Raw genomic sequence first — 12,439 nt, forward strand, 5'->3', positions numbered from 1 at the left:
AGATGGTAAATTGACAGAAGTAATTTGCCTTTCAAAAGAAAACAATTTAATTTAGAATTAATTAGCAGGAAGTGTGGAATCTGTTAACTTATGATTTATCACATGTTTTTCAGGTCTTTCTGGGAAAAAATAGAAAATAATAACCTTTGATAATTATCATTTTCAGCATGCATTTATTTTGAAGCAGTGCTGTGTCCATAGAATTATTATTAGGGTGCCTCAAATTTATTTCTATACACTAACTTTTTGTCATAAAAACTAAAAAAAAGAATATTATTCATCACTCTAAGTCCATATATGCAATAATTAGGGTTTTTAAGGAATAGATACTTACACCAAAGAATAGTGTTCACAAATCACAAGCTACGTTCTCTTGAAGCAAATCAAACTTGCTCTCCAATACATCTTACCTGAAAATGTTTTATGTAATGCATATTGTAACAAGAGAGAAGGGCACTAACATTTATTGAGGTCTCTCTCCTGCTTGGTATTGTTGAAAAGCTGTTATCATCCCCCTGTTTACCCTGAAATGTAGATTTAAAAAAATAATCTTCACTTTCAAGTAAAGAAATCGAGGCACAAAGAGTTCAAGTGGGGGAAAAAAGAGCTCAAGTAGGGGGAAAAAGATTTCAAGTGTTTTGGGGAGATTGCTAAAATACGTGTAGCCCTAAATCCCTTCCACAAGAGACTAATATAAAAGAGAGTCTTGGCTCTCCTGATAAATGGCTGGTGAGATCCACCTAAGCACAGACTCCAGCTCACACTCCACAGAACACTCCAGCTCACCTGCTGACAGCCAAAGCTCATTTGTCTCATTCTCATCAGTGTATCCACATGATCAGACCCTAAAAGCCAAGGCTCCAAATGTTCAAAACACTATAGCCCTGTGTACTTATGTAGATTGTTCATAGGATACATTCATTGCTGAGAAATGGTGAAATTTAAGTCTTGTCCTTGTGTTTCAAGAAGACCTACATCTCAATATTTCTGATTTACCCTCAGTATGTTATGGCATTCCAAGCTGAGAGAATCCTCTGGGCCAAAGTCTCTCTCTGTCTGGGGGTTAGGAGAGAGGAGGGGACAAATTTCTGGTGACTGAGATTACAGGAAGAGAGGGAATGGGTGGATTTGGGAAGCGGGAAAAGCAACGGGATCTGAGAAGGGAAAACAGAAACACACAAGCAGAAATTTGAGTGAAATTCCAAAAGCCAGTGAACAAACGAGCGGTTCTCACAGTCCTCAGCTAACTGCACCCACAGGCGATCTTGCCAGAAAATCTTCTGGGACTTTGCCTATGCCTTAGGGGTGAATGGTTTAATTGGTTTAGAAAATAAGAGTCCACAATACAGCTGAAAGCAGGGACTTAAGCAAAATATCTTGAAGTTAAAAGACGAAAAACAATCTTGTCAAGATTTTAATTACATATAAGAAAGTGCAGCCCTTCCTTGAGCCTGTCAACCCGCCAAGCTCCAGCGAGTAGCGAATGAATGAAACCCAGAGGGCGGGGGTGGAGGAAAGGAGCGCAGTCGTCTTCCAAAAAGGGGTTGTCAGCTCCGCGGCCCCCACAACGTCACCGAAGCAGAGCCCTGTAAGAGACTATAAAGATCGCAGCGGCTCCTGAACCTCAGCGCTTCAGCTGGTGCCCCGGGAACTCCAGCAGGAGTGATTCCCGGAGGGTCTCCGCTGGCGCCAGTCCCTAACATCACTTTTTTCAGACTGTCTCATCCTTCTTGCCCGATAGATGCTCAAAGTCGCTTTTGGAGAAAGCGCCTCCTTTCTCCCCATCACCTACAGGGTCAAAGCATCCCTTAACTAGCAAGGGCTGTGGTACCTTCTCCACCTCGATTCGGGGCGGGGCTGAGGTCCGCTCAGCAGCGAAGCGACTGGGAGGCGGAGAAGAACTTCGCGGGAGACGGGCCGGGCTGACGGTGGGTGAGCGAGGGGACTCAGGTTGCACACCCATCGCTATGGCCTCTCTCCCAGTAGCCGCGAACTGGACGAACGGGGGAACGGCCGGCGCGGACATCGGGAACCTGAGTGCGCTCGAGCCTGGGGCAGCCGCGGGAAAGGCTGAGACTGAGTGGCTGCAACTGCTCGTCCAAGCCGGCAATCTTTCCGCTTCCTTCTCCCCGCTGGGTCTGGCTGCGGCCTCCCCTGCGCCTTCGCAGTCCCGGTCTAATATCACCAACCAGTTCGTGCAGCCGTCCTGGCGCATCGCGCTCTGGTCCCTCGCCTACGGCGTGGTGGTGGCCGTGGCCGTCTTCGGGAATCTCATCGTCATCTGGATCATCCTGGCCCACAAGCGCATGAGGACCGTCACCAACTACTTCCTCGTGAACTTGGCTTTCTCCGACGCCTCCATGGCCGCCTTCAACACCTTGGTCAACTTCATCTATGCGCTGCACAGCGAGTGGTACTTCGGCGCCAACTACTGTCGCTTCCAGAACTTCTTTCCTATCACAGCGGTGTTCGCCAGCATCTACTCTATGACAGCCATTTCGGTGGACAGGTGAGGAGAACACTGGGAGGAAGGAGGAGGAGGAGACAGACAGAGAAGCTGGGCAGTGGGATAAGGTTAAAAAGAAATGGATCTGATGAAAGGAAAGGGACTGGGTGAAAGTTCTTAAAGCAGGTCACTAACCTTGGTGGCTCAGAAAATAAACAATCTGCCTGCAATGCAGGAGACCCAGGTTCAATTCTTGGGTTGGGAAGATCCCCAGGAGAAGGAAATGGGAACCCATTTCAATATTCTTGCCTGGAAAATTCCATGGACAGAGGAGCCTGGAGGGCTACAGTCCTTGGGGTCACAGAGTCAGACACGATTGAGTGACTAACACTGATGATGATGAACCCATTTACAAATGGGTCCATCAATGGCTGAACTTGTTCTGTTTCTATGGCCTCCCCACTCCCACCCTAAACCCCTAATCCCCATTGAGGTCATCTAGAGAGAATGAAGAAGGTGAATGAAAGAGATGGGAAAACCTGTCATTCCAAGTAGGACAAACTCAACTAAAAACACTTAACACTGGTACATTTTCTCAAATGGCTTCAAACAATTGCCACAAAAATTATGTGACCTTTAACCTTGTACTTTGGAGGCTTCCTCCTCTCCGTTAGTCACTGTTCTGTCAGAAAAATGAATGCTACCTGCCTCCTCTCTCTGGTTTGCTGATTCTTAGTGCCATCCATCCTGTGCCCGATCCTTGCCCCAAGGCCAGCACCGGTTTGGTCTCCCAGTTATGGAGGATCCAACAGAGGCAGTAAGCTCCCTCCAAATGATTGCTAGCAGCCAGCAGTTTCTCCAGTTCTCCAGGTTAGTTTTCACTTCCAGTAATCTGTGGAGACCCTGTGCCTGGAAGATGGTATCTGACTCTTTCAGATGATAGGCAAGAAAAAGCCCAAAGACTAAGTGGTTAGGAAATGAGGCATGCCACTTGATAACTGTTTAAAGATAATCTTTTAGAATGTTCCCCCATCTACTTTGGGAATCCCGAGATTCTTAAGCAATTATAAGAAGCTGGAGAGACATTCAACATTTGTTCTCATAAACCAGTTTATGAAATTTCAGTGTGTGTTTGCTTCCTCATATTGAATATTATGGACAATGCAGACTGTGTTAAGACAATGGTAAATATCTACCTGTTACTAGTGAAAGTGAAAGGCACTTAATCAGGTTGGACTCTTAGAGACCCCATGGACTATACAGGCTATGGAATTCTCTGGGCCAGAATGCTGGAGTGGGTAGCCTTTCCCTTCTCCAGGGGATCTTCCCAACCCAGGGATTGAACCCAGGTCTCCCAAGTTGCAGGCAGATTCTTTACCAGCTGACCCACAAGGGAAGCCCAAGAATACTGGAGTGGGTAGCCTATCCCCTCTCCAGTGGATCTTCCCCACCCAGGAATTGAACCGGGGTCTCCTGCATTGCAAGCAGATTCTTTACCAACTGAGCTATCAGGGAAGCCCTGTTACTGATGGTTACACTTTAATTCAATAGTATGCTAAAAATGAACCACATTAGTGGCTTTTAGTCTCCATTTTGTGATTGGCAGTTTGCATGGGGTTGATGGGGGTAGGGGAGGTGAAGTGACTTTAATTTCAAGTATTAATGTTCTCATCCATGAAAAGGAAAGAATACTTTTTTCTATATTAACAAACTTGTTTGAAAATAAAATATAGCTTAATATTAATTCTTACTACAGTAATTCACCATTATGAAAAAAAATAAGAAAAAAAATGACTTTTTTCCATCAGTCCATCCTCTGTCTTTATTGTTTTGAAATTGAAGGTATTGAAGGCATAAAGCTTTAGAAACAATTTTCAAATGCCAGGCCCATGGGGTTAAATTGAAGGAGCAGTGGTTAGTTACCACTGACTAGGATATGTAAGCACAAAACCACATTTTTTTAAAGCCTCTGACACTGCCAGTCTTCTTTTCCCCTCTATGTCTAGTTTTCAAGTATCTCACTCCTTCATTTTTGTAGGCACAAAGGTGAGTACAAAGAAGAAACAAAGTCAGTTCCAAGTTGGAAAACAAGTGAAAGCACCTCTAATCTTGCTCCACTGATCTAGAAAGGAATGTTTTTTTGGTTTGGAATCTGTCTTTAGTTTTGTTATGGTTTGATTTATTCTTTGCTCTAATCTGGAGGAGGTATGCATTAGCATATCAGGTTGTAAGATTCTCACAATGTTCTTAAAATGTTAATGATACATTATGAAATTTGATGAAAATTTAGTGTGTGAAGGCTGTGAGGGAAAAAAAAATTTAGTGTTTCAAGTATGTGAGGGGGAAAAAAGGTCATTTTCCCAGTTACTTTCTGCCAATATTTATGTAAAATCTGAAATAACACTGGAGTTATTCTAATTGATAATGTAATGCTATTTCATCACATTCACTGGTTTGAAATCAATGAATGTTTTACTACTTACACCTTACTATTTCCTTACTAGAAAACATTATTCAATTACCAAAACTACTCAAAATTAAGGATCATACAATTTGCAATAAAGTCTGAGGCATATTCAGTGCAATATGCCTGAAGAAATTTTAGTTTCCAATATAATTAATGCTTTATTGAAATAACCATAAAATTACATAAGCCCTAATTGGGTCTTAATTGGTAAAGGATTACATCATTTAAATTGTGATAGTAACACTTGGCTTATTGAATTGTGAGTGTTTTCTATTCCCATTTTTTTCTTAGATTATATTCCATTATAGGTTATTACAGGATATTGAGTATAATTTCCCATGTGCTTTGTTGTGCTAATTTTCTTCAGTCATGTTCGACTCTTTGGGAACCTATGGACTGTAGCCCACCAGGCTCCTCTGTCCATGGGATTCTCCAGGCAAGAAAACTAGAGTGGGTTGCCATGCTCTCCTCCAGGGGATCTTCCCAACCCAGGGATCAAACCCATGTCTCTTATGTCTCATGCACTGGCAGGTGGGTTCTTTACCACTAGTGCTACCTGGGAAGCCCCTCTATTCCCATTTAACATAAATTGAATTGCATCTTCCCAGCCTAAATGAAAAATGTATTGAACTCACTGTGTCCCTCTCCATGTGTGTGCGCTCAGTTGTGTCTGACTCTTTGTGACCCCGTGGACTGTATAGCCTGAAAGCTCCTCTGTCCATGGGATTTTCCAGGCAAGAATACTGGAGTGGGCTTCCAATTCCTACTCCAGGGGATCTTCCCGACCCAGGCATCCAACCTGCATCTCTGTGTCTCCTGCATTGGCAGATGGATTCTTTACCACTAGCGCCACCTGGGAAGCCCTTGTGTCCGTCTGCCTAAAATCAAAAAGATCTTCTGAGGTTTAAAACTACTTCAGCTTTGAGGCAGGCACTTATAGCTTTGCTTCAGCTGTAGCAAAATGCTTACAACCTCCTCTGAGAAATCTTAGACCTGAAAAGGATTGCAGATCCTCCCTAATAAACATTTGTATTTTACACATGGAAAACCTCAAACCAACAGTCCCACATTTTAAATAAAAACACTGTGTTTTCCTTTAAATGTTTTGCACTCATTCTGCACTGGAAGAATTGCTTGACTTCTAACTTCACATTTTTAATGTAATTAATAATTCTACTAAAGATTTGAATGTGAGTTCACAGGTTCTGATCTTATCCTGAAACATCCTATGTATTTGCTTTGTTAGAAATTCTTGCAAATCTTATATATGTTCTATAGACCAAAACATCATCTTTAAGTTCTACACAGTTCCTTCTTGCCTATAAGGCTACTTCACCATCCTTACACACACACACACACACACACACACAGTGGAATTAGTGCCAATGAAGAGTCACTGTTTCTCTCAACTATCCTTCCCAAATTTGGCATTTTGAAATGTAACATTTGAACACAACTTTTATCTGAAAGATGTTTGGCTCTCACAGGATCACGCAGTAGCGCTTCAAACCACTGCAGTCCACTCCAGGACCCCTACTGTTCTTAACCTCTACACTTTCTTATGACTCCTAACTAGTTGTGATAACTATAGGTTAATATTAAAATTTAGCACTTGTCTATGCTATCTATTTCACATGTATATATAAAACATCTCATATATTTACATGTTTTAATTGAGAATGCTAGAATTTTAAGATGTTAGAAAATTATTAATAGAACAGTTATTATCTTTTTAAGTATATGGTATACCACTTGATATATAGGGATATTAGAAAATATTTTCTTCCATTTTCTAAGCACATTTTCAAGTTAAGTTAGAAACTCTAGAAAAGTGTATTAGTATATGTGGTTTAGTCCCTAAGTCGTATCTGACTCTTGTGACCCCATGGACTGTAGCCCACCAGGCTCCTCTGTCCATGGGATTCTGCAGGCAAGAATACTGGAGTGGGTTGCCATTTCCTTCTCCAGGGGATCTTCCTGACCCAGGGATTGAACCTGGGTCTCCTGCTTTGCAGGCAGATTCTTTACCAACTGAGCTATGAGGGAAGCCCTTATTAATATATAGTAAAAGACAACAAAGGTCCGTCTAGTCAAGGCTATGGTTTTTCCAGTGGTCATGTATGGATATGAGAGTTGGACTATGAAGAAAGCTGAGTGCCGAAGAATTGATGCTCTTGAACTGTGGTGTTGGAGAAGACTCCTGAGAGTCCCTTGGACTGCAAGGAGATCCAATCAGTCCATTCTAAAGGAGATCAGCCCTGGTTGTTCTTTGGGAGGAATGATGCTAAAGCTGAAACTCCAGTACTTTGGCCACATCATGCGAAGAGTTGACTCACTGGAAAAGACTCTGATGCTGGGAAGGATTGGGGGCAGGAGGAGAAGGGGACGACAGAGGATGAGATGCCTAGATGGCATCACCGACTCGATGGACATGAGTTTGAATGAACTCCGGGAGTTGGTGATGGACAGGGAGGCTTGGCGTGCTGCGATTCATGGGGTCGCAAAGAGTTGGACACGACTGAGCGACTGAACTGAACTGAAAGGACAATTTCAGAGCATAGAGTCCAGTATCAATTGAAATATTTAAAGACTTTTTTAAGTGACAGTCACTGTTTTTTTACCTGGTAACCTTAAGGATGTAATTTAATGTGTTTTATTTAATAGTCCCAAAGCCTTAACAAACACAGCAAAAAATTCTTTATATTTTTCAAACCCAGGGACACCTGACATAATTATTAAAATAAATATTTAATCTAACTGAAATAATTTCTGTTTTATCCAAATAAATTAAAATTTTACCTTGTATGCTATACTTTTTAAAATTTGCTTTTCATAGAGCTGTTATGCAAAGTATTCATAGAACCTTGATTTCTTTTGAAATTTATTGTGGACAGATAAAAATATATAATCATAAATCATGAGGCCTCAATCTGATAACAAATTATCTAAATGTACTGCAGTAAATTTTACCATTGCTTTAAATATTATGGCTATAAATACTTCAGTAAATTTTTTTAAATGCCTTTATCAGTCTTGTGCCTGACCAACGTCTTCATTCTTCTCTACCTGGTGTCATGCTCAGTAGTTCAGTCGTGTCCGACTCTTCGATCTCATGGATTGTAGCCCTCCAGGCTCCTCTGTCCACAGGATTCTCCAGGCAAGAATGTTGGAGTGGCTTGCCCTTTCCTCCTTCAGGTTATCTTCCCCACCCAGGGACTGAACCCACATCTCCTGCGTCTCCTGCACTGGCAGGTGGGTTCTTTCCCATTCTGTACCACTGAGCCACCGGGCAAGCCCAGGCATATCCCAAAGCAAACTCAGTGAATGAAGCTGTAAAACCTCTATCTGATCACAATTTCCAGATGGTCTGATTTGTTGAATTGAAAAAACTGCCAGAAAGGATAAAATGCATTTCCTCCAAAAGTATCTTTTTACCTGAACTTTGGATATAGCTTAAGAATCAAATAATTCAGAGTTGTAACATATGGTAAAAGCTCTGTAAATCATTCTCATTCCAGTCCCCAATTTCTGATCCTAATCCGTCCTCTATACCAATCTTTTATTTAAATGTATTTTCCCCTGATTAATTATAACGAGTATACAGGCATAGTGAAAAAATTAAACATATATATTAGAAAGTTAAATTTATCCATAATTTTCCTACACCCCAAATATAGCCAATCTATGATCTTGACATTCACATTTTAACTCTCATTTGTCGTGATATATTTATCTCACATGTATGTATTTTATATATATATATATGTGTGTGTGTGTGTGTGTGTATACAACTCTTGAATAGTACATTATCAGTTCAGTTCAGTTCAGTTCAGTTGCTCAGTCGTGTCCGACTCTTTGCAACACCCCTGTCCATCACCAACTCCCGGAGTTCACTCAGACTCACGTCCATCGAGTCAGTGATGCCATCCAGCCATCTCATCCTCTGTCATCCCCTTCTCCTCCTGCCCCCAATCCCTCCCAACATCAGAGTCTTTTCCAGTGAGTCAACTCTTCACATGAGGTGGCCAAAGTACTGGAGTTTCAGCTTTAGCATCATTCCTTCCAAAGAAATCCCAGGGCTGATCTCCTTCAGAATGGACTGGTTGGATCTCCTTGCAGCCCAAGGGACTCTCAAGAGTCTTCTCCAACACCACAGTTCAGAAGCATCAATTCTTTGGTGCTCAGCTTTCTTCACAGTCCAACTCTCACATCCATACATGACCACAGGAAAAACCAAAGCCTTGACTAGACGGACCTTTGTTGACAAAGTACTGTCTCTGCTTTTGAATATGCTATCTAGGTTGGTCATAACTTTTCTTCCAAGAAGTAAGCATCTTTTAATTTCATGGCTGCAGTCACCATCTGCAGTGATTTTGGAGCCCAAAAAAATAAAGTCTGACACTGTTTCCACTGTTTCCCCATCTATTTCCCATGAAGTGATGGGACCGAATGCCATGATCTTCGTTTTCTGAATGTTGCGCTTTAAGCCAATTTTTTCACTCTCCACTTTCACTTTCATCAAGAGGCTTTTGAGTTCCTCTTCACTTTCTGCCATAAGGGTGGTGTCATCTGCATATCTGAGGTTATTGAGATTTCTCCTGGCAATCTTGATTCCAGCTTGTGTTTCTTCCAGCCCAGCGTTTCTCATGATGTACTCTGCATATAAGTTAAATAAGCAGGGTGACAATATACAGCCTTGACGCACTCCTTTTCCTATTTGAAACCAGTCTGTTGTTCCATGTCCAGTTCTAACTGTTGCTTCCTGACCTGCGTACAAATTTTTCAAGAGGCAGGTCAGGTGGTCTGGTATTCCCATCTCTTTCAGAATTTTCCACAGTTTATTGTGATCCACACAGTCAAAGGGTTTGGCATAGTCCATAAAGCAGAAATAGATGTTTTTCTGGAACTCTCTTGCTTTCTCAGTGATCCAACGGATGTTGGCAATTTGATCTCTGGTTCCTCTGCCTTTTCTAAAACCAGCTTGAACATCTGGAAGTTCAAATTGCCAACATCCGCTGGATCATAGTACATTATACATATGCATAAATAAAGATACATTTTTAATTACTAAACTTAACTAAAATAGCATCACATTATTGTGTCATTTTAAATTTACCATTCACAGAGTTATCAAAATATATTTATTCTGTGCTTAGCCCTTACTGTGTCCTTACGTCTGTCATACCAGCTGGCACATGGTAAGCACACAATCCAGACTACTGAATAAAATAATCATAAAAGTAATCAAATAAAAATTAAAGTGATGAGATACAACCTTTTTCCATTAAAATTTACACATATTGCTATATTGTACTAAATATGACATTTTTACACATGCTTTTAGATTGAACCATATGTAACTGCCAATTTTTATAGCTTAAAATGTCATTATTTTATATGATTTAATCTAGTAGTTGGATATGTATTGTCAAATTGCAGGGGTGCAATTTTCCAACAGGTTCAAAAACATTTTTCAAATCAAAATTCATGTTAAAGCATTTAAAAATCAAATTTTACCTAGCAAATTAGAAATTACATTTGAATATAACATCAATTTTATCAAGTCTCTGAAGTGAAGTGAAGTTGCTCAGTCGTGTCCGACTCTTTGCGACCCCATGGACTGTAGCCCACCAGGCTCCTCCATTCATGGAATTTTCTAGGCAAGAGTACTGAAGTAGGTTGCCATTTCCTTCTCCAGGGGATCTTCCCCACCCAGGGATTGAATCCGGGTCTCCTGCATTGTGGGCAGATGCTTTACCATCTGAGCCACCAAGGAATCCCAATCAAGTCTCTAGGCACATATATATAAATGTGCTAACATTAACCTACCCAACATTTTTTAGTCCATAACCTTTACTTATAAATCATTTCTTGCTAGTTATTTCAAAGACAACTAGTCTCCAGTATTTCAAAGAATCCCTAGAAAGGTCTGATAACAGTTTATCCGTAGTCTTCTTTAGCATTTCCATTCTCCGTACTCCGCTCTGGCCAGAGACAGAGAAAGAGACAAAAAAGGAAAAGCAATGTCAACACTTTGGTACAGAGCATAACAGTGTGTCGGGAATAAGCCATGCCCTTTCCCGGTGGCTGTTTTGGGCATATTGCAGCCAAACCTGCAAAAGTCTTAAGTTACAAACTACCCTCTGCCTGATATTTTTGTGATGTCTATTTGTGTTCCATATAGAATTCAGAGAAATTATCTTGTCCCTAAGCTTCGCTCCATTAACAATTTCTTAATGACCAGTGTTCCTTCATCTACTTGCAACTCTCTCTCCCTGGGGCTCAGCTCTAAAGCATATGTCCAGGATGAGGGATTGTCCTACTTCCCTATGCTTCATTGCTCTGAGAATAAACCATTCTAATTAAGGCTCCCTCACTGGTACATTAAATAAATGCTGCAAAACATACAACTGGGATTTGCAGCCCCACCACTTCAGGTCATACAGTCAGAATCTGAAAGGCATTTTAGACTTAACAGGATCTGAGGAATTGTTAGACAATAAATTTAACAGTCTGATATAATTCTATATGTACAATAAGGTAGATGTAGATTTGATTTGCTCTGAATGGTGAGATTTGGGGTAATTTTATTTTCTTTTATACTTTTCCTTTTCTAATTATCTACAACAAAATGTGCTTCTTTTACATGAAACAAAATACAGTAAAAAATTAAATAATAATTAAAGCCCTGGAGATGTATGTTGCTGATGGTTGCACAACAATGCGAATGTATCATTGAACTGTACACCTAGATATAGTTACCTAGTAAATTTTATGTTTGGTATATTTGACCACAATAAAATTTTTAAAATATTAAATAAGTAAACAATGTTTAAAAACCCAATAATGACTCTGAAAAAGTCAAGCCAAAGAGTTTGGACTCAAGAAGATAGTGACTTGATTAAACTTTGTATAGATATTTTATTGATAAATGTTTTATGGCAACATTTTTAACATACTTTCTAGGCTAACTTAGAAATCATGAAGACACTCTTGCAAGAGAGTACTGTTAATATTACAATGGATTAATTTGTAAATTGAAATTTTTTTCTCAGGAGTTATGTAAAGATATCACATCTGTGTGGAGTAATTTAGAAGACTACCTAAAGGCACAGGGATAAATTAGCTTAGTATTTCTACTATTCAGTCTGGTATATGACAAAGGTTTTTAAATATTTGCTCAAGTCCTCAATTTTGAGCTCGTATGAATTATCATCTATGAATTTCTTTACCTTCAAATCTGCCCAAGTGTCAAAGATTATTTATATTTTCCATACCTATAAGTAAGGAAAATATGTATCTGATTATATCACTAAGCAACAAAGGGCTCAGTTCTGTTCTGGAGCTGCTTTATTACTTGTTAGAGGGAATCAACTGTGTATATTTCTTCTCAATTCTGCTGTCAGCAATGTTACTTTGGTAGCCTGAAATCATAGTAGGAATATTTGCATCACAGAAATCTGCAAATGCTAGAAATCATGAATTTTGCTTTGTTCTGTTCATTTTTTCTTTAGAGAGCCTGTGGT

The 12,439-nt window shown here is 40.3% G+C and overlaps 1 protein-coding gene across 1 annotated transcript in view; it reads left to right on the forward strand.

Moving 5' to 3' along the window:
* The first annotated feature begins 1,402 nt into the window (after nt 1–1,402).
* Nucleotides 1,403–12,439, forward strand: part of TACR3 (tachykinin receptor 3) — an 88,374-nt gene continuing 77,337 nt past the window's right edge. The window contains exon 1 of the mRNA NM_001192333.1: nt 1,403–2,509. Within this exon, the coding sequence (NP_001179262.1) occupies nt 1,968–2,509 (542 nt within the window). The 5' untranslated portion in view covers nt 1,403–1,967. The remainder of the gene's footprint in view (nt 2,510–12,439) is intronic.

The sequence above is a fragment of the Bos taurus genome, chromosome 6, assembly GCF_002263795.3.
Source record: "Bos taurus isolate L1 Dominette 01449 registration number 42190680 breed Hereford chromosome 6, ARS-UCD2.0, whole genome shotgun sequence".
Classification (NCBI taxonomy): Eukaryota; Metazoa; Chordata; class Mammalia; order Artiodactyla; family Bovidae; genus Bos; species Bos taurus.